At 59.0% G+C, this 27,401-nt stretch overlaps 1 protein-coding gene across 2 annotated transcripts; it reads left to right on the top strand.

Moving 5' to 3' along the window:
* The first annotated feature begins 351 nt into the window (after window positions 1-351).
* NDC1 (NDC1 transmembrane nucleoporin) lies at window positions 352-26,648 on the top strand. 2 transcript variants are annotated; one of them, XM_031969082.1, is made up of 18 exons: window positions 352-1,124; window positions 2,178-2,298; window positions 3,782-3,883; window positions 4,376-4,550; window positions 5,861-5,999; window positions 6,375-6,483; window positions 7,803-7,854; window positions 9,190-9,322; window positions 9,875-9,967; window positions 11,761-11,842; window positions 14,092-14,253; window positions 14,917-15,171; window positions 15,334-15,458; window positions 16,100-16,150; window positions 17,253-17,316; window positions 17,797-17,897; window positions 19,919-20,079; window positions 24,475-26,648. In XM_031969082.1, the coding sequence occupies exons 1-18, from the start codon at window positions 600-602 to the stop codon at window positions 24,536-24,538; spliced, it is 2,514 nt and encodes an 837-aa protein (XP_031824942.1). In that variant the 5' UTR covers window positions 352-599; the 3' UTR covers window positions 24,539-26,648. The 2 variants fall into 2 exon arrangements, with proteins under 2 accessions (XP_031824942.1, XP_031824941.1); XM_031969081.1 differs by having other exon boundaries at window positions 524-1,124; window positions 14,914-15,171.
* Window positions 26,649-27,401: the final 753 nt, after the last annotated feature.

Here is a 27,401-nt window from a genome sequence, read left to right on the forward strand (position 1 = left end):
TTGCAGGGGCTTGGAAGCCGAGGCCCCGGCGCTTCCACAACTCAGGGGCTGGGGAGCATCTCCAACAAGCAGTCAGGGGTCCGGGCCAAGGCAGCGGCCAGCCTGGAAGGCCGAGGGGGGGAAGGGGAAGCGTAGGCTGCCTGTCCTGGGCAGGAGCAGGGGTGGGGGCTGCACATCCCCAGCGTGCAGTGCAAGCACAGATCGGCCTCGGTCTCCGACTTGCCCCTTCTCTCCAGCGGCTCCTCCGTCGGACCTTAGTCTGGCCAAGGACTCCAAGTCCCGGCGTGCAGCGCGATCCCTCGGGGAAACTCCAAGTCCCGTCATGCATTGCGCGGGCGAGCTGGATGGGGGGTGTGGCGACGCCTTTCCCGTCCCCCTCCTCGCTTTTCCAGCGTGGCAGCTGCTGCTTCGCGTCCCTTCGGGAAAGCGCCGAGTCCCGGATGCACTGAGCGCGGGGGCGAGCGGGGAGCGCTCCGACCGCCCTCTCCCTCCCAGCTTTCCGCCTCGCTTCTCCGCGGCCAGGGACTCCAAGTCCCGGCGTGCAGCGCGATCCCTCGGGGAAACTCCAAGTCCCGTCATGCATTGCGCGGGCGAGCTGGATGGGGGTGTGGCGACGCCTTTCCCGTCCCCCTCCTCGCTTTTCCAGCGTGGCAGCTGCTGCTTCGCGTCCCTTCGGGAAAGCGCCGAGTCCCGGATGCACTGAGCGCGTGGGCGAGCGGGTAGCGCTCCGACCGCCCTCTCCCTCCCAGCTTTCCGCCTCGCTTCTCCGCGGCCAGGGACTCCAAGTCCCGTCAGGCACTGCGCGGCGGCGCCGACTACAGCTCCCGACAGGCCGCTCCCGGGGGCCCCGCCCCCGAGGCGGCTCCAGTCAGGCGGCGCCGCGGGCAGCCCCGTCCACGTCGGGGTCCTCGCGCGGCCCGGCCTCCTTTGAACGGCTGTGGCGGGCGGGTAACCCGGCTCCCGCCGCGGCTGCTGCTGCTGCTCCTGCCGGCACCATGGCCTCGGCCTCGGCCGCCGCCGGCGCCCCGGCGCCCCCGCCGCCCCCGCCGCCCTCGCTGCCCTCGCTGCCGGGCCCCGGGAACGCCCGCTCCCCGGCCAGCCTGGAGCGCGACAGGCTCTGGCGGGTGAGCCGCGGGCGGGGGCACGTGGGGCGGGAGGCGGCGGGGAGGACCCCGGGGCGCCGGCACACTTCCCCAAAGTCCGTCCGCCTCCCCGTCCCCCGGCCCTGACACCTCCCTGGGGCGCCCGGGGGTCCGGCTCCCGAAGCCTCCGTGCTCCCTCCGCCCCCTCATCCCTGCGGCCTCTGCCTCCTCCCTCCTCTTCCCACTGTGCTCCCTGCCCCCTCACCCCCCCCCCCCCCCCCCCCCCCCCCCCCCCCCCCCCCCCCCCCCCCCCCCCCCCCCCCCCCCCCCCCCCCCCCCCCCCCCCCCCCCCCCCCCCCCCCCCCCCCCCCCCCCCCCCCCCCCCCCCCCCCCCCCCCCCCCCCCCCCCCCCCCCCCCCCCCCCCCCCCCCCCCCCCCCCCCCCCCCCAGCTTCTCTTTGGGCCCCAGACCCTCGGGCCCTCCCCTCCCCCTCCTCGTGGCCCACTCATCCGGCACAGGCTTAGGAGGCGCCTCCTGTGTGCGGACTGAGCTGGGGAAGCTCTGGGGCCAGAGACGGGCCCTGCCCGCAGGGAGCTTCCCGTCCCAGCCCGGACGCTGCAGCCCCTCGTCCCCGGCCGCCCCGCGCTCCATTCTGCGGCCTTCCCCGGGCCCCCTCCCCCCGCAGCCCCTCCCCCTCTGCGGAGCGGTCCTGGGGCGCGCTCCCTGGGGGGGCACAGGCGGCATCTCACCGGCCAGCGAGGAGCCGATCTCAGAACGGGCGGGTTTGCCCCCCTGCCCGCCGCCTGCTCCCCCGCGCTCCCCGTTCTATTTTTGCCAGGTTCTCTCCGGGCCCGGCCTGTGCACCTGCCGGTCACGGTCCCCCGGCCGCGGGCCTATTCTTGGCCCGGCTCCCTCCCGGCTGGGGGCAGGGGGGCTGGGGGAGGGGGGGGGCGGGGCTCGCTCCCGGCTGGGGGAGGGGGGGCCGGGGTCCCTCCTGGCTGGGGGGGGGGGGGGGGCCGGGGTCCCTCCCGGCTGGGGGGGGGGGGGCCGGGCCCGGCGCGCTCCCACCGACGGGGCCTCTGCTTCCCGCCCTAGGTGCTGGGCTGGAGAATCGCCACCAGCGTGGTCTGGTCCGTGCTGCTTCTGCCCGTCTGCACCGGGGCCTTCGTCTTCTTCAGCAGCCTCGACGTCCTGCACCCGGTGCAGTGGGTCTCGGGTCAGTGGCCGCTGAGCGGGCCGGGGGTCGCTGCCGGGGAGCGGGGGAGGGTGTTGTCGCGGGGAGCCCCCGTCGGAGAGGGGAAGCCCCGGTCTGTGGGAGCGCTCGGGCCGGCCCTGGGGCCCCTGCTCCCCCGGGCCCTGCTCCCAGGCTCCTGCTCCTCGGGGCCCCTGCTCCCGGGCCCCTGCCCCCGGGCTCCTGCTCCCCGGGGCCCCTGCTCCCCGGGGACCCTGCTCCCCGGGGACCCTGCTTCTCGGGGACCCTGCTCCATGGGGCCCCTGCTCCAAGGCCCCTGCTCCACGGGGCCCCTGCTCCCGGGCCCCTGCTCCACGGGGCCCCTGCTCCCGGGCCCCTGCTCCCGGGCTCCTGCTCCGGGGCCCCTGCTCCACGGGGCCCCTGCTCCCGGGCCCCTGCTCCCCGGGGCCCCTGCTCCTCGGGGCCCCTGCTTCTCGGGGCCCCTGCTTCTCGGGGACCCTGCTCCATGGGGCCCCTGCTCCAAGGCCCCTGCTCCCCGGGGCCCCTGCTCCCGGGCTCGTCCCCCTGGTGCCACCTTGCAGCTGTTCTCCTTCCAAGGGCCCCGGGCCCAGTGGGAGAGGGGCGCTTCCCGGGGGCTTCTCTGGTCCCGGAAGGGGGCGGTCGGGCGCAGTTCCCAGGCTAAGCCCGGAGAGAGGAAGCTCTGACAAGGGGGTGGGACGGGCTGGTGCCCCCGGGGCGGGAGGCGCCCCCTGCTGGGAACACCGCCGGCCCGGGGGCAGCTGGGCTGTGGGAGCCTCTGGGCCGTGGTGCGGCTGGGCTGGGGGGAGGGCAGGGGCTCTGGGGAGGGCAGCTCAGGGCCCTCGGGCCTCTCTCTGCCCTGCGACAGCCTGGGGACACCGGACAGAAGCCGTGTCGCCCTCGGGGCCGCTGGGGGGGCCCGCTGGGTAAGGGGGGGAGGGGGCGCCGGCCCTTGTCCTCTTCCCAGCCCCGGCCACGCCCCTTCTCTCCCCGGGGGAACAGTGGGGGGGCTGGGGGGCAGTGAGACCTTGCCCATCGTGACTGTGGTTCTAAGGAGGAGCGGGAGGACGGTCACTGCATCTGGGCTGGGAGTGCTCCAGGGCCCGGGGCGGCCCCTGCCGGCCGCTGCCCCCCCTCCCCGTCACCTCCAGGGTCCGGTAGAGAGTCTCGTGCCTTGCCTTGCCCCGGGCCCTTTCGGGCTCTCTCCCTTGCACCGTGTCCCTGAGATCCCGGCCTGAAGTCGCCCCCGCTGTCGGGAGCTGCGCCGAGCACGGGGCACTCACTGCCCCTGAGCCCACAGCCCGGGCAGGCTCTCGCGCCCTCCTCTTTACAGTGGGGAGGCCGAGGCAGGCAGGGCCGGGGCTTGTCCAGGGTCCCACAGCTGGTGGGCATTGGAGGCCCCACAGAAGGCTGCCCTTCTGTCCGTACGCGTCCTGTGGCCGGCTCCGGTGGGGGTCCCGGTGCTCACGGCCCCCCCCTCCCGTTTCAGACGCTCTCCACGACCTGTACGGCTCCTGCGTCCTCTCCTCCCTGCTGCTGCTCTCGGCGCTGGTCATCGTCATCAGCGTCTTCAACATCGAGTTCTACACAGGTGAGGGCGGCCGCCATGGCGGCCAGGGGGGGGGGCCTGGAGGCCGCTTGCTCCTGGGCCAGGCTCCTCGCCCATCCTCACGTGCCCTGGAGTCCGGCCCTCAGGCTCAGCGGCCCAGGGGGGCCCCGAGCACCTCTGCCCTGCCCAGCGCCCCCCACCCATGCCCCCATCCTCAGCATTGGAGCCTGTGTCCCGAGCTTGTCTCCCCTTCCGGCGCTGGGTCAGTTTCCCCCCTCTGTCCCTTCTCCGCCCTCGGTGTCAGGCCGGGCCCTCTGCAGAGGCTTCCCTCGGGGCCGCGTTCTGCAGGAAGGACGTGTGGTCCCTGGACCGTGCGCTTTAGCCGCTCAGCATCTCTCCGCGCTGCGTGAAGCCGGAGCTGGGGCTGCCTCCGGGCCCCTCCCCCCACTCCTGCTGCGCTGACCCTCGGCTCCCGCCCGTAAGCCCCGTGGTCTCAGACCCTGCCCCGGCCTGGGGGCCGGGCTCTCCCCGCAGTGGTGCCCTCCATCCCCTGCTCCCGCCTGGCCCTGATCGGGAAGATCGTGCACCCCCAGCAGGTGATGCACTCGCTGGTGCACTCTGCCATGGGCATGCTGATGGCGTGGTGCGCGGCCGTGATGACCAAGGACCGGTACCACGTGCTGGCCGTGCCCTGCACCGACGCGGACAGGTAACCACGGGGCCGTGGGTGGTGCTTCCCCTCCCCCGGGGGCTCCGGGGCTTGGGACGGGGGTGATCCTGCTCTGTCACTGACCACAGGCGGGGCCCAGCCCCTCTCTGGTCTGGCTCCCCAGCTCGGTCAGTGCCGCTCTGGACGCGTGACTGCAGGAAGTTCGGGAGAGCGCAAGAAGCTTTCCCTCGGGAGAGGCTGAGGGGCAGTGAGACGCAGGGGCGGGGACTGGGGAGCAGGAGTCCCCTGGGAGTCAGAAACACCATTAGCTGTGGCCGGGGACATGTCCCGGGGCCCTCTGGAAGCAGGGGGTCTCTGGGGAGTGAGTTTTCCCAGTGATTCTTGATCCCCTCCAAGTAGCTTCGTGTTGTCTTGGGGCTGAGAGCCGGGCATCAGTTGGGAAGGAGGGCGCTCTGAGGGGGCTGCTGGGATATTTGTCACTGGGGCAAGGGGCCAGGCCCCCTGGGGAGGGGCTTCCTGCCTCCTTGGTGGGAAAAGCCATTAGGAAGCGTCCTCTTAGCTTAAGTGGGCGTGTGGCTGCTCTGGCTCTCCCAGCTTCTCACCCCAGTTACCTTCTTGGATCCCCATTAGCCCCATGAGAGCAGCCAGGGAAATGTGTTTGTCCCCATTCTGTGGATGAGAAAACTGAGCCTGAGAGGAGGTAGAAAGTGTTTGGAAACAGTGGCACGGACTGGCCGACCTTGGGGGTCTCTGATTTGCTGATCCCTCCTGCCCCTCCCTCTCCCACCTTCCCCTTCCGATACTCTCTCGTGCCCCGGGGGGGCCTCTGCTTTCTTGGAGGCTCTGGCAGCTTGGGGGGGGGGGGGGGCCGTGAGTGGCTTGTGTGCCTCCGGCCAGGGAGAGAGCCCGTGGGAGCAGGGCAGGTTCCGGAGCTGCAGCCGCTCTTGGAGCCAGCGGCGGGGACGGGCCCCTGTCCGGGGCTGAATCACATCGCCGCTTCTCAGGCAGACGCTTCCCGGAGACTCGGCCATCCTGGGCGCCTGCTGTTGGCCTTCAAGGCCCTGAAGCTCTTGGCCGCAGAGGAGGGGAGCGGGAGCCCCAGGTTGCGGCTCCTCACGCCCTCCCAGAGCCTGGGGCTGGCCAGGCCCTGAGCGCCCAGAAGAGGGCAGCAGTGCCCGCTCGCACCTGGGGCGGGGCTGATGGGGGAGTCGGGGACTAGGGGCCGGGCCCTCTGCTCCGAGGATGGGGCCCGGGGAGACGCTCACTGTGCCCCGCCTGGGGCTGCTCACAGGCCCCCCTCCCTGTTTCCCGGGGCCCCCCCACCTGTCTCACTGCCCACATCCTTCCAGCCTGGAGAGCAAGGCCGCCCGCGCCTGCCTGAACGAGCATCACCTCTTCCTGCTGCTGGCCGGAGCCTTCATGGGCTACAGCTACAGTCTCCTCTACTTTGTGAACAACATGAACTACCTGCCCTTCCCCATCATCCAGGTGAGAAGCCCAAGCTCCCCGTCCCAGGGGCTCCCACCTGGGCCTGGAACAGGGAGGGCCGGCCCCGTGGAGGTCCGTGGGCCTCCGCTCCAGCCCCTGAGGGGGGCAACGCCCCCTCCCCCACCCCCTTTCCTCACCTTGGCCGTGAAATGTCTCTAGGAGAGGCCGTCCAGGCGGTCAGCACAGCATTGGCTGAGCGCCTACTGTGCGCCAGGCCCTGGTGGTGAAGCAGGCCTGCACCGAGAAGCTTCTGTTCTGGGGCATCATACGGGGCCCCACTGTGCATTCGTCTCGTCCTTTGTGGGACAAAAGGGGGCTCCCGGGCTGCCCCCAGGCTGAGGTGGGCGCTCTGCGCCTCTGGTCTTGTTCCTCCAGCAATACAAGTTCCTGCGCTTCCGGAGAGCTCTGCCCCTGCTCCTTAGGCACAGCGCTGTGGAATCCCTCTACCTGCTCAGGAACTTCTGCTTCCTCTACTACTTTCTGGGTGAGGATCTGCACCTCCCGGGGCCCCTCACCTGCTCCCTCTGTCGTCCTGGTCCTGGGGGGCCTGGAGGTCAAGCTGCTGCCCCTGTTATGGCGGGCAATTGCCCCGGGCCTGGCCTGGGATGACCAGAGCCCCTCTGCATGGCCCCAGGGTGTCTGGGGAGGCACATCCTTGGGGCTTAGGCCCCCCAGTGGCCCTGGTGTCCTGGTTCTGGGCCGTCTTGGTTCTGGGCGGTCCTGGTTCTGGGCTGGCTTCTGGCACCAGGTGCTTCAGATGCATTCCGGAGGTCAGAGCTGGAAGGGACTGTGGAGAGCTTTCCCAGCTCTGCCTGGGGCGATCTTGAGATTCTTGGCTTAACATCCTGCAGCTGGGACAGAGGGAGACAGGGCGGGTACCTTCTGGGGCAGCCTGTAGCTGTGAGCGCCCCACTGGGCTGTTACCCAGGCTGGCTTCTTCCCCTCGTGGGGCTGATGTGGTGCCATCTTCCTAGCTGAGTGTCTTTGCCAGTGTCATCCAGTGAGTAAGGGTGAGATGGGCTCTGATCCCCGGGAGAGGCCGCTGCTGCTGGGGGCTCCAACCCCCGGCCTCTCCTGCCCACTGCTCCCAGAAGGCCCCTCATGCCAGTAGGTGGGGGCAGGGGCCTTGGAATCCTTTGTGCCCTCCCTGATTTTAGCTTGGTGAGCAGGGAGAGTGGGCAGCTGAGTCGGGATATTGGGGAGACAGGGGCCCCTGTGTATTGTTCTGTGGGTGACCCACAGGGACCTCGGCACGTCCCACGTGTTGTCTGATTTGCCGTGTGTGCCCAGCAGGTTTGTGGGCATAGCTCTCACCTATTTCCATCTTAGGAGTTAGGGAGCCAGGACACAAGCCAGTTACTCCACAGCATTTGTTTTAAGCTCCTTCTGTATGCTCGGGCCTCCTCCCCCTGCGGGGGGCCTCTGCCATCGTCTCAGGTCACTCCTGATGGGCAGTTCTCCCCTCCCCCCCCCCCCCCCCCCCCCCCCGGCTGCCTGGCCCTGAGCGACTCCTGCTCCTAGTGCCCTTTACCCCTAGTGAGTGGTGGGTGATGTTGGGGCGCTGCAGAGAGAGCCTCTCCCCAGAGGAAGCCTCTCAGCAGGTGCCGTCTTGCAGTTAGACTAATTTCTGTCTCTGAGCCCAGGAGCCTGGGAGAGGAGCGTCTCCTTCAGGGTCTAGTTGCCCCCTGCGGGCACCACGGAGGCTCCCTGGGAGTTCTGTGTGCTGTGAGGCAGCCTTGTGTTGCATTCCAGGGGCTCGGGGCTTTGCCCCCATTGACAGTTGGTTTGCTGTGTTTCCCCCAGGCTATATCCCCAAAGCGTGGGTCAGCACCGCGATGGACCTCCAGAAAGACGAGTGAGTGACCGCTCTCCCCTCCCTCCTCCCCCCTTTCCCGGGCTGTGTAACACAGAATTGTCGGCATCCGGTGATGGCAGGACCGTGGGAGAGGAGTGTTGGACACGAGAGGCCTGCCAGGCTCTGTTAGCCTGCCTGGCCCAGGAGGCCCTGGGACGGTGGCCTTGGGGGAAGACTCTGCAGGGGGCTTTAGGGGTTGGGAGAACGCTCTGGGAGAGGTGTGGAGGTGGGGCGTGTGCCTGCAGGGAGCATGACCGGAAGCCAGGCCGAGTGGGCTGCAGCTGGGCCCAGTGGGGCTGGGGCAGCGAGGTGAGGAGCTGCTTACTTAGCAGAGGGTAGGGAGCAATTGGTGAGTTTTGCCCGTTCCTGGCTAACAGCCCTGGGTCTGGGCCAGCAGGGACCCCGGCTCCCCTTTGCTGCCTCCTTGTTTTCCGGCCTGAGATTCTTGGCATCTGGGGACCCGCCCAAGGCATCTGGTTGTTACTGCCTCAGTGCCCTTGTCCGTAACAGCACCCATCCCCCATGGCATTTGTGAGGTCCCTGAGCACCCAGAGAGCGGGTTCCTGCCTTCCCTGTCACTGCTGGCAGTAGCCCAGACCTGGGTGGGATGAAAGGGGCGAGTCAAGATGGCGGCCTGGGGGACCTGGTAGGTGGCAGCTGGCACAGCTTAGCACGCCTGCCGTGGCAGGGCTCAGTGTGGGCGCTCAGACTGTAGTGGAAGGGCATCCAGCGACCCCCCGGTGCAGACACCCCCTCACTGAGGAGTTTTTACAACTCTCGTAAAACTTGTTTATTAGTTGCCCTCTTCAGGGCATTCAGCGAGAGAGCGAGCTTGGCGGGTCTTCCCTCTCTGACAGAGGTTCGGCTATTTTGGGGGAGTGCAGCTGGGGAGGGGTCTCCACTTTGGGCCCTCTTGGAAGCCGTGGCCGGCACAGCTCCGACAGCAGCGCTCCTGCGTGCGCTACTCAGTGATTTCCTCTTCATTGACTCACTCAAACTGGCCAGAATGGTTTAATAAAAGTGGGAAGATGCCCGTGAGCACAAGGAGGAAGCTCCTGGAGAAGGGAAACTAGCCTGGGCCCTTGAGTTTATCTGGGAGATCAGATGGGACGTCGGGGTCTCCTGGCCTGGCGTGTTCTTCCCAGGAAACACGAGGAGTGTTGGACCCTCAGAGGCTGGATCAGAAAGAGCCCGTGCCCTCGGGGTCTGCCTCAGCAGCGGCCCACTTTGGCCTGAGTTGCCAGAGCCCAAGGGGTGTGGCCCCGAGTGCCGGACACTCACCATTGGGATCCCTGCTGCCAATGATGGGCACTCAGGGAGCCTCGTCTTTGGCAGGAAGCAACCTCCCCTGGACAGCCTGAGTGGACTCTTTGACCTCTCCTTGCTCTACCACGTCTGGCTCTGTGGGGTCTTTCTTCTGGTGACCTGGTACACCACTTGGGTGCTCTTCAGGATCTACGCCACAGAGGTCAGTGTCGAGGGGCCCGCCTGCCGGCAGGGTTGGAAACTGAAGGCAGAGCTGGCCCTGGCCCCAGGGGTCCCAGAGTAGCCTTGACATCCTTTGGGACGCACTGAGTGCTTGTGAGGCTGTTCCCCCCTCAGACTCTGCCTTTGTTGCCTCTGTCCTCCCCTGGCCCCCCAGGACCCAGGGCTTGGCTTCCCAATGACATTTATGCATATAACAGAGAGCACTCAGGTGTAAGGAAATGGGTGTTCGGGGGGCTCGCTCCCAGGGGCCGGCTGGGCCGCTATGTTGCTGGGGATGGGGTTGGATGTCGGCCGGAGGGGAGGGCTCTGAGGTGACTTCTCACTAAACGTGCCTGTGGCCATCCTTGTAGATGGAGGGGGCAGGGTGGCTTTGGGGGGTTGCCTTGGGAGAGCTGCAGGAGCCAGCTCTGACCTCACACTCTCCTTCAGAGGAATTGGGGCCAGGACCCCTTTTTTCCCAACTGTTGTAGGCCAGAGGTGAGCTCCATGGGCACGAGGGTCTCATTCTCCTAACCCGTCTTTCTGATTTCAGGCTCACGCCTTCCCCGTTCAGCCCATGTTTACAGGAGATGTGGAGGAATGCTTACCCAGAGTCCTAAACGACAACACTCCCCTCATCATAAAGGTACCCGCTGCCCCTCGCCCCCAGCCAGCCTCTCCTGAGCCCCCTCCTGGGGCCTCTCCCACTGTCTGATTGCGCTGGTGCTGCCTTAGCTTTTGCAGGAAGGAGCTGGGCTCACTTCTCCCTCAGCTGATCTTTTCTGCTGGGGAGGTCGAGATTTCTCCAGCTTCGTCTTTGATTAAGGCTCTGTGCGCCCCAATGAGCCGCTGTGGCCCCTCCATGAAGCCTCTGGGCACTCCTGTCTGTGAGGCTCATGGTGTGAGCTGGAGGGGCCCAGGGCGATGAGGGCAGCCAGGGGAGCCTCCTGGGGGCTAGGGGCTGAGGCAGGGCTAGAACCGGGCTCTGGTGTGCTCTTGCTCCTCCCTCGCCCCTGTTTCTCATGGCCTGGGCCATTCTGTACTGCTCTAGCTCCCTTCTCCCCTGCAGGCAGAGGCAGAGCCTCGGGGTAGGGGGTCTGGGGCACTTGTGCTCCCTCCTGGCTTGTCACCTTCAGCAGAGCCCTAAGAGACCTCTGTTCATTGAGTGACCGTGGAGGATGAGAAGAGTAATTGAGCCGCTTTAGAGAGAGGGGTTTTTCTTTCCTTTTTACTTTGTTATATGTTTTATTATTAAAGCTTTTTATTTTCAAAACATGCAAGGATAACTTTTCACCATCGACCCTTGCAAAACCTTGAGTTCCAATTTCTCCTCCACCCCCTCCCTTAGATGGCAAATAATCCAACGTATGTTAAATGTGGCAAAATACACGTAGATCCAATATAGGCATATGTATTTATACAATTCTCCTGCTGCACGAGAAAGATCAGATCAAAAAGGAAGAAAAATGAGAAAGAAAATAAAATGCAAACAGCAATAAAAGAAGTGAATGCTGGGTTGTGATCCCCACTCAGCTCCCACAGTCCTCCCGAGAGATGTTGTTTAAGAGCGGACACAGGCTGGTGGTGCCTTCTTAGCCCCAGTCAGTCACTGGGTAATGGGGCCTTTGGTCTCTGGGCCTTCCGGACAGGGGACGGTCCAGGACAAGCAGGGCTCCGCACACAGGCCCTTTGGGTCAGCCCCCGTTTGTCCAGGCCCATTTGTGATGGGCCAGTGCACGAGCCGTCTCCCCTGCTGTGGCCGTGATGGGCTCCCGGAGATGTGAGAGGGGGCTGCCTCCAGACTGACCCCCGGCTCCAGAGAGCCAGTGATGGCTCCCAGGGGCCCCTGTGGGTGGCTGAGGAGCACGCCTGGGGAGGGGACTTGGGCAGCCACGTTCTGAGTGAGCAGGTGGCAGAGGAGCGACTTTACAGCTTCCATGACTCCAGTCTGTTTTGTGGGAGTAATTACTAGGGTTTCTCAGCCCAGATTTTACGTATATCAGTGTTTGCCATATTCGTTCCCTGCTGGGAAGCACTAAAGAATACAGCTGGGCTGGGTCTACTTGAATGTGAGAATAGCCTGGGCATATGCAGGGTCTCAAGAGGACGAGAGCTGGAAGCGCAGGCCGGTCAGGCCTTGTGACTGTCTGGGGGCCCTCTGGGCTGGTGGCAGGAGTGTGCTGGGGCCCCTAGCGGGGACCGCCTCTGGACGGGGGGGTTAGGGGGGAGGCCGTTAGAGACCAGGCTTACTTAATTGGCCGTTGTTAAAGGATCCTGCTCTCTTAGTTTTTAGGGGCCCTCTTGATTCTTCTGTGAGCAAGAGAAAGGGAGTCTCTGGGTTGCCACTTTCCCAGGCACCACCCTCCATTATCAGGGCGCCATTTAGTGCATTTGGGGGCTGTCCAACCCTGACCGGCATGCATCTGTCTGTCCCCCCAGTATCTGGCCCTGCAGGATCTCATGCTGCTGTCTCAGTACTCTCCTTCCAGGCGACAAGAAGTGTTCAGCCTCAGCCAGCCAGGTATCTCAGGCTCCTGCCCCTGACTCGGGCAGGGTGGGGGGGTTGGGGAGGGGTTGTGGGGGTGAGAGCTTGGCCCTGGCTGTTGGCCTTGAGCAGTGTGGGGATACTTGGACTCAGCAGGTTTTTCCCCTTCTTTTAAGTCTTTAGTACATAAAGGGCAGGCTCTCAAGAGGGACAGGTTCAGAAGAGAAAACAAACAGGAAAAATAGTACTAAAAAGGACAATCTGTGAGAGAGATTCCCAAGAGAAGCCATTGTCCAAGGGAAGGCCACGGTCCCTGACCTGATGACTTCGGGTGAATGGCTCATGGCAGCTCTGGGGGTAGCAGCACTGAACTCGTCAGGAAAAGGATTTTAAATGAGAATGTTGTATTTTCTCCTCTGTTCTTCGTTTTGCCTCTCCTCAAGGACATAAGTAGGCAGTTGTGGGGAAAAAGACAAAGGCGTTGTAGAATTTTAAAGCTGAAAGGGACCTTTGAGAAATCTCATTTTGACAGGTAAGGAAACTAAGGTTCCCAGAAATGACTCACCCAAGCTCAACGCAGCTGATGAAGGGCAGGGCCGAATTGAAGACTAGAATTCAACATTTATGTGCTTTTTCTCTGACACTCTCTTTCCTGTCCAGAAAAAACTTGGAGCCTCATGTGAATGTGGGGCTCTGCACTGGGCGACAGCTTCTGGGAACCAGGTTCCCCCTGCAGACCCTTTCAGGCCTGGCTTGTCAAAATCAGCTTCTTAGCACAGGGATGGAGGTGGGAGTCCCCTTAGCAGGGAGAAAGCAAGCCAGCCAAGCTCCTAGACCTTCCAGTGAGGGCAACCGTGGGCCCCCGAGGGAAGCTGGGACTGCTTTAAGGAAGGAAGCTAGCAAGCATTTACTGTGTACCAGACACCAAGCTAAGGGCTAGGGACACATGGAGGCAAAAAGAAAGTCAGCTCTTGCCCTTGGGGAGCTTGTGTTCTTTTTTCTTCTCTTTTATGTATATGTAAATCAATAATTTCCCCAGTTGCACGGGAAACAAATTTTTTACTTTTGTTTTTAAAACTGAGTTCCAGATTCTCTCCTTTCCTTCCCCCCTCCCCCCACTGAGAAGGCATTTGTGAAGTGTGTAAACATTCTGTAAATGTTACATTGCAAAAGAAAACAGATTTCTCCATCTGTCTCCCTCCCTCGCCAAAAAAAGTAAGCTTCAGTCTATTCGAACACAATCAATTGTTTCTTTGTGGATGGGATTTTTCATCCCATAGTAGTCATGGATCGGTTGTACTGCTGAGAACAGCCAAGTCATTCACAGCTGGCCATCCCAGTACTACTTTGGACAAGAACCTTTCCTTTCGCTTGGGTTCTCGGAGGTTTTTCTGAGAGCGTCCCACTCATCGTTTCTCTTAGAAAACTAGTGTTCCACCATGATCGTATACCACAGTTTGTTCGGCCATTCCCCCACTTGATGGGAACTTCCCCTCAATGTCTAATTCTCTGCCCTGAGAAAAGAGCTGCTGGAAATCTTTTTGTACAGAGGTCCTTTTCCTTTTTAAAAACAGTTCTTTTGGGATGTGTGCCTCCTAGTGGTATTGTTCAGTCAAAGGGTATGTGTGATTTATAGCCATTTAGGCATAGACCATATCTTTTGATTATTTATCAATTGGGGAATGGGTCTTATTCTTTATACATTTGACTCGGTTCTCACTATGTTTGAGAAAAAGAGACACTTGCTTCAAAATTCTTTTTCCCCGTGACTTGCTCCCAGCAGAAAGAACGAAGAGGAAGGGGCATGGGCCTCTCCCGCCTTGTTTGGGCTGCCCACAGACTTCCCATGGCAGCTGGCTGAGATCTCGGGTTCTTTTGACTCGGTGTGCTGTCATGTCATGATGGCCATGTTGGCTACGTTTTTGTTTTGTTTTGAAGTTTGTTTTTTTTTATTCAATAGTATTTTATTTTTCCAAAGACGGGCAAAGATAGTTGGAAAACCTTGTGTTCCAAATTTTTATCCCTCCCCCTCCTCCCCAAGACAGAAAACAACCCAGTACACATTAAACATGTGCAATTCTTCTAAACAGATTTCCACATAGATCAAAAAAGGGGAAAAATGGGAGGAAAAAAAATAGCAAACAAACGACAAGAAAAAGGGGAAAACACTGTGCTGTGATTCCCCTTAAATCTCCCTAGTTCTCTCCATGGATGCGGATGGCTCTCTCCATCACAAGTCTGTTAGAGTTTTGGCTGCGTTTTTCAGGCTGTTCTCTGATCCCCAGGCGGGCACCCCCACAACTGGGTGGCCATATCTCGCGAGTGTTTGGCTCTGCTAAACGACTTAACTCAGAGGCTTGTGATGTACCAGGAAGCTGCCGCCACCAATGGGCGAGTGAAGCCCCCGTCCAGCCCTGTGGAGCCCAAGAAGCCCATTGTGATGGAAGGTAACTTGGGGTACACCAAGGGCTGCCTCCCAGTCCCCCATAATTTCACTATGGACTGCCTCCCAATACCCCCATAATTCTGCCACAGACCCCTTTGCTGCCCCCCAGTATTGGCCGCCTCACTGTCTCCCCAGTCTCACTATGGTAGGCTGCCTTGCTGTCCCCCAAAATCCTGCCATGAGCTGTCTTGCTGTGTCCCCTAATGAGCATGGACCACCTTGCTCTCCTCTCCTCTCCACTGCTGCCTTCCTCCCCTCTTGACATCTCCCCAGTCCCCACGAGCCCCTCTCCATCCCCCCTTGGCTGTCTCACTGTCCCCCTTCCTGTCTCCGAGTGTGAGGGTAACAAGTGGCTCCCAGCTCCCCGTCCTAGAGAGCTCTCCCCACATTCCCCAGTGTGCCGATGAGCCTCCTTTTACGGAGAGAGAAACTGAGGCTAGGAGAGCTCGAACAGCGTGTCCATGGTGCCGGGTGCCAGGTCCGGTGGTGAGCTAAGCCCTGTTGGGCAGCCTGGCACGGTCCCACCCCGGAGCCTCGTTGTGCTGCTTCTGTTCGCCTCCCTCTGCCCGGGCTGGGAAGTCTCCCTGCATTTCTGGGAATGCTCTGGGGTGCTTCTCAGAGCAGAGGAAAACTTGCTAACCCTTTGGGGCTTTTTTGGCAGAAGAAACCGCCTTTCAGACTCCCAAGGCCAGTCTGATGCCGAAGGCTCTGATGCCATCCCTGGTGAAAGCCTCCCTCTTCTCCCCCAAGTTTGCTTCTCCTGACACCCTGAACCCGGTCTGTTCTCCTTACGGGGACAGCGTGAGCAATCGGGCCGTGGGGATAGTGGACATCAAATCTCCTCGGCACGAGGGACCCCAAAGTCTCCAGAGCCCCCAGCTGACCAGGAGAGGCCCCCGACTGTGGACTTCCCTCACAGGTGAGGACAGGCCCCACCCCCCAGGAACTTCCACTCTACCGGGGACCCCCGCCGGAGCTGGCTGGCCTGGCCTGGAGCTCAGGGAGAGCCCTGAGTGATTATGCTTTTGTTACCATGAAGCAAACTTAAACCAACTGCCCCGTCCCCCCTTTCTCTCCCCAGACCCACAGAGCAATGGGCCCCGGAGCCCCCATGCCTCTCCCCCCCCAATTCGTCGTGAGGCCCAACATAAAGGCAGAGGCCCGCCCTGGAAGCTGTGCCTGTGGCTGCAGAACAAACAAGAGCAGGTGCATGGGAGCACTGGGCCCCAGGAGGAGGCTCTTCCGGAAAGGGCTGGCTGTGTCCTGAGGACCGTGGCTCTGGGTGGGCATGGAGGCACAGGAGCCTTGGAGAGATGGGGGAACGGGTCTCCTGGAAGGGGGTCCCGAGAGCAGCAGGAGCGGGGACGCCCCATGTGTGCGCCAGGCCCCGGCCGCGCCCTCGGATCGCTTCCCATCAGCACGGGCACTCTTCCTGGTTCCCAGAGTCACACAATGGCCTGAGTGGCTTGAGCATCAGGTCCGGGTTGGTTGAAGCGCACCCAGGGCGCAGGAGGAGGAGCGCCGGCTCCGTGTGTCCTGGGTGCCAATCCTGTCTCTGCCACGAGGTCCCTGTGGCCCTGGATGAGGCCTGCTGCTCCCTGGGGTTGCAGTTTGTTCCTCTGTGAGATGGAGGCGCTTTCTCTGAGGGTCATTTGGGCTCTGGGTGGTGGCTGATTGTCGGGGGGGGGGTGCTGTGCCCGGGACTGGTATCTGAAGGGAGTGGGCACAGGGGCGCTGGCGTGGTGAGCTCCTTGGGGGGCGGCCTTGGTCATGGGGGGAGGGTGACAAGGAGTCCTGATCAAAGGTGCCGCCCTATGGCCCGGCCCTCAGCGTGTTTCTTTGCACAGGTGAAGAGCTTCCTGGCCAAACGGGTGCTGATTGTGTACTTTTTCAGCAAGGTGAGGACCCAGTGCCGGGGTGGGATCGGAGAAGGGGGGAGGCGGGACGGATGGCCTGGCCGAGAGGCTGCTCCGGGGCCACCTGCAGGGGCCCATCCATCCAGGCTCGGTCGTGGCTCTGTCTAGCCTAGGCTGGTGGCTTTTTCCTTGTTATTTTGAAGGCCGTTCCAATTTAAAAACATTTTGGAGAAGGGCTGCCCGGGGTGCCCAGGCTCTCCTGGCCCCAGCATCCCCCCGTAGCACACTCAGAGAGCAGGGCCACGGCTGGCTGTCGGCCTCCTGGGGTGTCTCTTGGCCATGCAGGGAAGTCCAGGATGCTCGGGTTAGAAAGGGCATCATGGGCCTCAGAATTCCAGACAGGGAGTCATTCCTGGGCTCCAGCTGCTTCGTTCATTAATCCTCCAACAAGCTGCTACTGGGGCTCGGGGTCAGAAGGTGGGAGGAGGCTTGGGAAACGTGGGCTGCAGTGTGAGGTTTGTCTCAGCGCGTGCCCTCTGGGACAGAGGTCTCAGGGGTTCCCCAGCAGGTTAAGGGGAGCAGAACTGGGAGCATTTCTGTTAAAATGACCCCATTCTAAAGGTGTTGGGGCCACGGTTCCAGAGGGCAGACGTGATGAAATGTGCTGCGCACTGGGGAGAAAGCACATTATTCAGTTAAAGGGTTTCCTTTTTCTTTTTGTCTTTGGGGAGGGATTGAGGGGAGGGAAAATGGGTTTTTATTAGAAAAAAATTCATTTTAAAAAACAGCTGCTTAAAGTTTTGCACACATGGGTCCTTTCCCTCTTTCCCTGAGCTCTCTGGGCACAGGCCTCGTGGTGGTGTGGCTCCTGCTCCTCCTGCGGGGGCCGCCACATTGCCTGGCGGGTGCTTTTTAAAAACGTCAGTGTAGAAAAAAGGCCATCCTCGCATTAACTCTTCCGCCTCAGTGAGACTTTAGACTCTCCGATGGGAAGGGATTGCCCCGAGAGCCTGCAGCCGGGCAGGGGTCGGTGCCAGGGCTGTCGCTGGGCCTCGGTGCCCCTGAGAGCCCGGCCGGGGCCGCTGCGCGGGAGATGCGGCCTCTGTGACAGCCTAGAGGTGAACTTGCTTCTCCTTGTCTCTAGCATCCGGAGGCCTCCATCCAGGCGGTTTTTTCAGATGCTCAGATGCACATCTGGGCACTGGAAGGTAAGGGCTTCTCTTTTGTTCCCCCGAACACGGGTGAAAACCGTTTTCACTTTGTCTTTTACGATTTTGAGTTTCCCTTCTACTCTCCTTCCCTCCCCAGCCCCATGTGGAGGCAGGGGACTTGATGCGACTTACGCGTGTTCAGTCGTACAAAAGTTATTTCTGTGATAGTCACATTGGGAACAAAAGCAGACCAAAAACCCCAGAAATAGAGTTTAAAACCAGTCGAGTGTGGTCCCCATTCAGAGCCCACCAGTTCTTTCTGTACTGGGGGAGGGCGTTTTCCCTCCCAGGTCAGGAGGGAGACGTTGAACGTCTGGCCCCGGGGTCCCCGTGCCTGCCTTCTGTGCTCGGCGGGAAGGGAGGGCTCCGAGATCGCAGCCGAGAGCCTCTGGCCTTGTCCCCTGGGGCCCCAAGGGAGACAGTGCCATGGCCATCCGCCTTCATCAGAACCTGTGGCTTGTCTGTCCCTGCTTTGAGGTCTGTCCCACCTGGTGGCAGCATCCTTCACCGAAGACAGATTTGGAGTTGTCCAGACCACACTCCCCACCATTCTGAGCACGCTGCTGACGCTGCAAGAGGTAAGGCACGCAGGCTGAGCCCCGGGGGGCCTCCGAGAAGGGCAGGACCTCCTCAACATCACCCAGCTGGAAAGGGCAGCTCTGGGGGAGCTGGAGCCTCCTTGCCCTCCTGCCCTCATTTCCTGTGAGGACTTATCACTGCGCGGGGGAGGGCCGGGGCCCCTTTTGTCCAGACCGTCTCTGTCCTCTGTCTCTGGCCACTCTTTGTGCGTCTCTAACTGGGAAATGGGTCACTTTATTGAGCCCCTGGCTGTGGGCTTGGCCGAGGAGTGGAGAGCATGGCCGCCCTTCTTTAAGGAACCAGACAACCCCGGACCTCCCCCACAGTTGGGAGAGCATCCTGAGCGCGAAGGATTGTGGTCACGCCATACCTGGGCTTGGCCCCCGGCCGGGCCTTAACTCTGGGGTCTTCAGAACAGTTTGGCTCCATGGGTCATAGAGAGGGATTGGGGCCGGGTGTTTTATTGGGTCTGGAGCCCTGAGCCCACCCAAGCAGCGCCGGCTTAGCCCCTGGCCGGCACGGCCTCTCTGTCCCACTGCTGCCCCTCGGGGGTGACTGTTGGTATGGCTGCCAGTCAGCGAGCATTCCTTAAGCCCCTGCTCTGGGCCAGGCACTCTGCTGAGTGCGGGGGGTCCTGTCCTCCCGGAACCTGCAAACCGGTGGGTACAGACAATGAGGGGGTGGGGAAGGCTTCCTGGGGGGAGGGGGGAGCCGGGAGGTCAGGACTTGGAGTGGAGGAGGGAGAGTGTTCCAGACCTGGGGTTGGGGAGAGCCAGAGAGAAGGCCCAGAGCCACGAGCCGGAGGGTCAAACAGCCCAGAGGCTGGTGTCTGGGTCAGACTGCACAGGTCAGGGAAGAGGAGCCAGTTCAGGAAAGACTGTGAAGGTCATTGGGAGACACTGGACTTTGTGGCGGGGTGGGGGGGGGGGGGGGGGGGGAGCGGGGGGGGGAGTGGCTACTGCCGGGCCCAGGAGTGAAGGGTGAGGGCCTGTGCCAGGGTAGGGTCAGCATCAGAGGACAGAAGGGGGGCTATTAGGGAGATAATGACAAGGTGACATCGACAGGCCTTGGCAATAGATGGGCTCCTGGGGGTCAGAGAAGGGAGAGTCAAGGGTGACTCCTGGGGTGTGAGCTGTACACGAGAGGGAAGCTAGGAGGGAGTGACGGCCGAGGGGGAAAAGTGATAAGTTCGGAAAGGAAGCTGGGCGCGGGAGGTCCACGGTGGAAGGAGCCAGGTGCAGGCCCGGGGAGTGGGTAGGTACCCAGCACTGTTGTGGAGGGAAGGAGCAGGGCGAAATCTGGGCTCAGCTCTCCTTAGCTAGGTACCCTGGGCACTGCTGCCCTCCCTCCCCAGCCGAGGGAAGAAGCTGTCTGGGCTTGGTCCCTCTTGGAGGGGCTTCTGCTTCTGAGCTTGCTGTCCCGGTTGAGGGAGGCTGGCAGTCAGCACCGTGCCCACATGGGCACCTGTTAGAGAAGGAAGGGCCCTGGGGATCCTTGCCCCCAGTTACAGATGAGAAGACTGAGTCCCAGTCCTTGCGGTGTCGCAAGCTTGCCTTTGCCGAATGTTCTAATGAGGGACTTTGCAGGAAGCTTAGGAAAATCCTCCGGCCTCGCTCGGTGCTGGCCCATTTGTGCGCCTGCCGGCCTGCCGCTACCTTGGGGCTGTACATCAGACCCTGCCTCGCACCCTAGTGCTTGCAGGTGCTTTAAATGGTGCTGGGGGAGGTTCTGCAGGACCGTGACCAGCCTGGGGTTGCTTGGGTGACGAGCCGAGGCTGGAGCCTTTGGGTGGAAGGGGAAGCCGCTCCAGGGCTGGGGTAGGTGGTGGAGCCCCCACACCTCCTCTGAGGCTGCGGCTAGGACGGAGGTGACAGCCCAGAGGAATGGGCTGCTCTTCTTCAGCCAAAGGTGTCCTGTCATCCCACCGCTGACTCTGAGCCCCCGGGGCCCGCGTGGCATTGGGTCCCATGGACTGGGCCGCGTTAGCCAGCTCTGAGCCGGCTGCCTTCTTGTCCCTTAGGCGGTTGACAAACACTTCAAGCTGCCTCATGTGTCCAGCAGACCACCCAGGATCTCAGGCAGCCTCGTGGACACTTCCTATAAGACCCTGAGGTTTGCGCTCCGAGCGTCCCTGAAAACTGCCATATACAGGATAACGACCACTTTTGGGGAGCATCTCAAGTAAGTTTGTCTGGGTGGGAACCTTTCAGCCACCGCCTAAGGTCTGGGACTTTCCTGGAGTCCTTGAGCCCATTTGAGAATTTTGAGGGTTCACAGGTAGTCAGGGCTCCTTGGGGACTTTTCCAAGTCAAGATAACCCCACTTGGAACCCAGAGGAAGGCCCCAGTCTGACGTCCAATCTGGGTTGGATTGAGCTAAAGTCCTTAATGTGCAAAGGATAGGCCCTGTCCAGGAGCCTTTTCTCTCATAATTTAGGCCCAGCACCAACAAGTGGGGTTGGCTCGTTTAAGGGGGGGCCATGGGGGGTGAGAAGCCCACGTTAGTGGGGAAAGTGGCCCCGGGAATGGGCGCCCGACTAAGAGCCGCGGGCCACAAAGGAAGGAGCCCCCAACAGACTAAGCACTGATGCACCCTGACTTGGAGGAGAACCGGCCCTTTGGGAAGGTGCTTAATACCTGTCCCCAGTCAGTCCCCAGACCAGGGCAGGTGTCCTTGGAAACAGCCAGAGACCTAGAGCTTCCCAGGCCCTCCTTGCTGGGGCCTGCTGTTCTGCCAAGGGAGAAGGACTGGCAGGAGGCCCTGAGGGTCTCGGGCTTCCTTGGACCTTCTGCACTTTTGCAGTCAGGGGGACTTTGAAGTCCCACTCCCTTCTTATCCATGCAGGTAGGTGCCCAGAGAGGCAGGGTGGGCTGAAGGTCCCCATCAGTGGGAGAGTAGGCCAGATTCAGGTCTGTTTCTTTGCCGTGATCTCATGCTTTCTCCTCCAAAGCAGATATGTAAGAATAAGAAAATAGTTAATAGATAAAAGCAAGAGCTGACAAAGCATGGGAAACTTAATCTGAAAAAGGAGAAGGAAAGCAGTCATCACAATTAGAAACACAAAGGATCTATCAGAACAAGGGGACTCATGAAAGGTGGAGTTTTCCAGGGGTGTGGAGCTGAGGCTCACCACTCTGGTCTCTGCTGGGCCAGGCCTCTGGGTGGTCCAGGCTGGTCGCCCATTCCCTGCCCCTCAACCCCCTTCAGGACCCTTTGGGGCTCAGACCTCTCCTGTTCAGACAGACTCCTTCTCAGAGCCCTACCCGGGCCCAGCCCGCACCCAGCCTGCAGGGGGCTTCACGCATCCGTGTCTTTGTTAATAGCAGTGCTTTTGATGGAAGTCATAAAAGAAAGGCATGGAGGGTCTTTACCCCCGTGAGAAAAATAACATCCTTTCTATACCCCTTCTCTTCTGGGTAAGAGCGGAAGCCCACCCATCACCGTTAGTCACTTTCATCTTCTCAGTGGGGGATGATGACCTTTCTAGAGCTCCTTTTCAGGTTTGCAGACCACTTTGCTCACACAGTTTTGCTTGAGAGAGCATCCCAGTTTACATATGGGGAAACAGGCTCCATGCCTTTCCCACAAACCGTTTTCAAGAAAGTGACAGAAGCAGGATTCAAAACTCAGCGGGCCTGGGAGCTTCAGGGTTTGCCTTCTTTCCATTGTAGTGTGGAAATGGTATTAGAAATGTTGTAGTCGGTGATAATCTGGGGAGACAGACTGGATCTGGGCCTTCATTTGTGTGAGGAACCTTCTGGTGAGGAAAGGCCTTCATCTAGTGCAGGTTGACTCCTCTGTACCCTTGCCTTAACTGCCACTAGGGCTCACCTAGTTCTGTGGCCAGGAGAGCTCAACAGTGGGACTGGTTTTCTGCTTTTGAGGCTGGTCCTTTAACCACTATATTCCCAAATCTAATAATACCAGAGAAAGAGAACAGAAAAAGAAGGGGATCGATTCCCTGTAGACGTCTGCATAAGATGTCTAAAAAATACAATAATCTCAACAGAAAATGGAGACGTTGAGTTCATCAAGTTGTCAGTATAGAGAAATCCATAGATTTTTCAGACTCCTGTGCTACCAATTATACAAGAAAACACGACGAGAAACGTTTTCAATAGAAATGATTAAGTATTTTAACTTAGTTAAATAGTATTTTAAACTATTTTAGTTTTTTAAACTAAATTTTATTTTAGTATTTTAAACATAGATGATAATTATACAAGCAAATGTCAAACTATTGATAAGAAAAAGAAGATAGACCTCCTTGGGACATTCACTGGCCATGGATAAATCGAGTCAACCTGGCAAAAAAGAAAGTATACCCAGAGGATTGTAGAGATTCGCTACGTTACCAACCAAAATACTAGAAGGTGTTTCTTTTTTGGGGTTTTTTGGGTTTTTTTGAGTTGAGAGTATAACTTGTCCTATCACTTCTCAGGGAACCTAATTTATTTATGCTTATTAGACTGGAAACCAGTAGCCCATAGTTCTAATCTTGTTTCTTCCTGTGTGACCTTGGAAAAGGGAGCAGATGCTTATTAGACACGTACTATATGTTGGGTATCGTACGAGATGCTTAACAAAGATCCTATTTGATCTTGTGAGTAACTTGCCCCACTCTGAGCTTCAGGGAGGCTACCCCTTCATCCCTGAGTAAACAAGGGTGAATTGATAGCACTGAAAACAGACCTCTTTAGATTGATTGAGGTTGTTAAAATCCTTATAATAAAAAAACCACTTTGTTCTTTCCTTCTTCCCTTTTGTCTGCCCTCCCCTAATATTTGTGTCTTCCTCAGCTGAAAGTCCCCCCTCGCTGAGTCCTTTTTAAGATCTTACCCTCCTCCTCCCCAGTAAGGAGAGCATTCCTCCTTACTAGGCAGAGCAAAGTTTGGCTTGGGGGACGCTGAGAGTCCTTGGTCCCCTTCTGGCTCCCATGCTTTGAGAGACTATCATGACAGGAGTGTCCCGATAATGAAGGGGAACACAAGAGAAGTAGCACCCAGGCCCCGGCCCCCTAGGACTGGAACTAACTGAGAGACAAGAGCCATGAATAGTTGGAGCAGGGGAGGGGGTCTCTGGCTTCCGGGAAGAGTGGCAAAAGGTTGTCCAGCAAGCTTTAAAGAGTGACTGGGAAAGGTTGTCTGCCCACATCCCACCCTGGAAGAAGCCAGATTGTCAGAACAGGCCCCCAGATAACGCTGTTGCAGCCAGGCCTCCCTGGGCCAGCCCAGAGGGGGCTCCCTCAGGACCACTCACTCTTATTTAGCCTGGTTGTGACTGGGTCCATGTGTCCTAGCCCACACACATCAAAATTGTAAGCCCAGGGGAGGTTGGGGGGAGACCCCGAAGAACCACGGACAGAGACTGCTTCTCCAAAGGTCAGCCTAGGGAGTGTGGGACTGGCCAAGGTCATCCTGGGCTACTTCTGATGGCTGAGGGTCACCTGGCTACCTCCCCTCTCTCTTGATTGCAAGGAGAGCAGTAGCTGGTAGCTTGAACCTCACAGGAGGGACATGACTTGGCGGGGAGTACAGTGCAGCAGAATTAGAACCCAGAGCCAAGCTCCTCCTCCAGGTGCTTGTTTCGGCTCCTCGTTCATTACCATGACCCTGAATTGTTCAGAAAAGCCTCAGTTCCCTTTCTTATGGAAGATAAAGGGGCAGCGCTCTATCCTTGGGTCAGTTTTGAGTAAAGAAGGCAGCTTAGCTCTTAAAAGAGGCTTCAGGGGGTCAGGCCAGAGAGAGAGCTGGAAGGGGCTCGGAGAGCTGGAGGCCCTGCAACATCGGCAAGGTTTCCCCTTGACAGCCCCATGGGTGATATTTCAGCTTATTGAGAGCAGCCCCAAGGGACCTTTTCCTGGCCCACTTCACAGAAGGGGAAGATGAGATCCGGGGCAGGGAAGGGGTGGGCCCAGTGTCCCATGGTGGGGAGTGGTAGAGCTGGGTCCAAAGCCAGGTCTCTTCTGCCAATCCGTACTGCCGGTGCGTTCTGAACCAAAACCTTGCCTGCTGGGTATTGTTTTCCTCAGAAGCCAAAAAGGTCACCTCATGGCGTCTAGGAAGATTTGCCTTAAGTGTCAGGACGGTGCTAGATTTGGGGAGAATGAAAAAACCCTCAAGTTAGCCATCCTTGGGTTCAAAGCGAAGGGAACTTTGAATCCCTAAGCTGTTACCTTTGAAAACTCTTCCTGTGGGCCATTGTGTTGTAACGAAGCAGTTTGGTTTAAGGGATCTTACATGAAAGGCAATCCAGAAAACCCACAGCTCCAAGATAATGCGGGGGTCTGGTTCAAATCAAATAATAAAATCCAGAAAATTCACTGCCAGGCCCGGAGTCCCGAGTCCGAGGCAGGTTCCGCAGCAGACGGTCCCGTCCGGTGAGCGCTCTCGGGGTGCGTTGGCCGGGGCTCCCAGCTTCTCCCCCTGCTCCTCCATTTCTGAGCAGAGCCTCGGACCTGGCGGAGAGCTTGGTCCCTGCTGAATTGTTCGGGGCAATACTAGCTTCGTGTTCTGTAGTTCACTTAATATGCTTCACGTAAAATAAGCTTATGCTTTGAATTTGTGTTTCATTCAGCGCGGTGCAGGCATCTGCTGAGCATCAGAAAAGACTTCAGCAGTTCTTGGAGTTCAAAGAGTAGTTAAGTAATAGAAACTGTGTTCATTACCCTGCTGATACTGCTGCAGATGGGACAGTAAATGTTCAGCATTCTTGGATCAGAAGAAAACGGACTAATTAGACGCTTCCTTTGTCGTGGTGGTTGCTTTGAAAACTATACTTTAATGGGAGAAATCATGGAAAGAAATTCTCAGCCGAATAACAGAAAACTGCTTTTTTGTACTGATCACTTTTTTTTTTTTTTTTTTTTTTTTTTTTTGGCTAGAGAGGGGGATAATAAAGTCTTTATTCCTCTCCGTGAGCATCCCTTGACAGCGGATTTGTCTCTTGTTCATAGAACTTGGAAAGTTTGAGCTTTTCCTTTTGAGGAAGTGAATGATCGGTGCCCAAAGGTACCTGGGTGTTTTTTTTGTTTTTGTTTTTTTGTTTGTTTGTTTTTTTTTACAAAGAAGCACCACTGCAGTGAGGAGGTGGCAGGCTGCTGGAGAAAGACAGAGCCTATGGGGAAGGGCATGTTTTGTTAATCTGTCAGGTTGTGTTTTTGTTTATGGGGAGAGATTAAATTTGCGTGATTATCCAAAAGAGCCTTCTCCGCTTACAGATGCCGACTTGACATTCAGGAATGTGGAAAATTTCACTTCTTAAGTTACAAGATTAAACATAAACATTCATTTTTATGAAAAACAATCGACCAAAATCTGTGAATCGAACTTAGTGATTTGCTGGTAAATAAGCAGCGTATGAATATTTGTTTTTTGGACTCTGAATGAATGTGCTTGCTTTTTCCAAAATGGAACTTGATACAGCGGTAGGGTTTTTTAAAAACAAGAGGAAAGTTTTGCAAAGGGAAAACGTGGACGACTTTTTTCTTGGGATGTTCTTGGAAGCCAGATTTCGTTCTGTCAGGTTGCTTTGCAAAGCTCGGGGACCTCAGAGAGGGAACGGCCTTTGCCGTGTTGGCTGTTTAATTAAAATATATTGACCAAGAAACTGTGTGCCTCTTGTCCACGGGGCTGGGGGCCCTTCCTGGCTTCCGGGGATGGAGGCTGGGGATCTCAGGGGTGAGTGTTGTGCATGAGTTTGCGCACCCCTTCTGTCAGCCGGGCCCCAGCCCCCAGCTTGGAGCGCAGCATCCTGCACAGCATGTCCAATTGCCGGCTGTCAATCACTTTAAGATGGGCCGCTTCTGCCCCAAGGCCCTCTTCAGCCAGCACATACCAAACCGGGAGGTTAAGTGAATCCTGCTGGCCTTTCAAGTTTCCCTTTGTGAGCAAGGCCCCAAGTTTCGGCCTGTCGGGCGCGCTCCCCGCTTTCTCTGTTGAATTCCTAATGTGGGATGGATCGTTTTTTGTTGTTAATGTGAAAGTTGAGTTTTGAATATCATCACCTCTTTGCCTGGACCCAAACGCACGCCCCGGCTCACCAAAAGACAATGGTCGGGCTGTGTCTTGTGGTCCAAGGAGCGAGGAGCATCGAGCGGCTTAGGTTCCCTTCCCGTGAGCAGCATTCCGGGTGATCCCCTTAAGCAGGGCCGGTGCTATTTAACCTCTTGCTGCCCTGGGCCTGAATGCGGGGCGATGTAAGCTTTGGAATTGGATTCAAGCTGCTGACCGAGAACACAATCTTGCCCCTGACCAGATGGTCTGGGGGAAACAGCTCACCCCCGGGGCACCTCTCACCACCAGGCCTTATGCTGAAGGCTCCCCACCCTCCCATGCTCCCCCGGGCCAGTGGAAAGGAAGTGCTGGCAATGGACAAGAGGGCGTGGGCGGTGGTGGTCTTTAATGGGGGCTCCTCACATCTGCAAGGCGCTCCTGCTGCACCTCCCAGGCGTCTGCTCATCCGCCTGGAGCCCCCGTGGGGCTGGCTTGACCCTGACAACAGGCCCAAATGCCCCAGACCACCCGACAGGAGTGGGCAGCCCCAACTGTTAGCCCCTCCAGTGGCCATGCTGGGCACCCGTTTGTGACTCCACAGAGGTGGCCTCTTAGTTGTGATTTTTGTGCATTTTGCTGTATTTATCGCTCTTGAAAAAAATTTTTTTTTTGATAACCTTTTGTATGCCAAGCAGCTCGAGGTTGGAAAACAATGTGGAAATTTTAAATGGTTAATTAAAGCGTGTGGCTCGAAAAGGCTGGATCTTGGTTGTCTGTTCCTTTGTTAGTTGGTGAGGAGGGCAGAATGGGCAGGGGTTCCCAGTGGCGCAGGATGCTGCACCTTCCTGGAATCTTGTAAAATCCCCAGGATAAAATCCCCAGGATAACGAGGGAAGCCGGCTCTAGTGAAGGACTCTGGGTTCAGTCCTGCTGCTGTGGGAATTGGGATTAGCTCAGGAGTGGAGAGTAACCCGGCTCTGCCTCCAGCGGGATGTGTGTCTGGCAGGAAGACGTGGGGCAAGCCCACCACCCTCGGCGGCTCCCTCTCCTGTGGAAGGGGGCGTGCTCTGTCAAGAGGGGAGCTTTGTCCCCCAGGGCCGGACCCGGTGACATCTCTCCCTTGTGGCCCTTCTTGGTTTTCTTGCTTAAGGTGAGGAGACCCCGTTACTCCTGGTACTAGTCAGGGCCAGACCCTCTTTCTTGGGATTTTACCCAATTTGGCTGCCCAATGATCTGGCCCCGATTGTAATGTTAAGCAGCCTGCATTCTCCATGTCTCCCTCCATCTTCTTGAACATTCTTCTTTGGGGCCGAGCTAAGTTTGAGGTGCTGAAAGCTGCCTCCTCGCCTCCCCTCCCTGCCCCCTCGCTCTCGGGCCCATTTTCTTGCCAAAGAGTATTTGTAAATAGATCCTTTTCCCCCAGGACGGGCGACTTGCCGAGTTGGTGTTGCCTTCGTTCAGATGAGATTGATGAGCCCCCCCCCCTTTGGGCTGACCCTCCACGTTGGG

The sequence above is a fragment of the Sarcophilus harrisii genome, chromosome 4 (assembly GCF_902635505.1).
Source record: "Sarcophilus harrisii chromosome 4, mSarHar1.11, whole genome shotgun sequence".
NCBI classification, from domain to species: domain Eukaryota; kingdom Metazoa; phylum Chordata; class Mammalia; order Dasyuromorphia; family Dasyuridae; genus Sarcophilus; species Sarcophilus harrisii.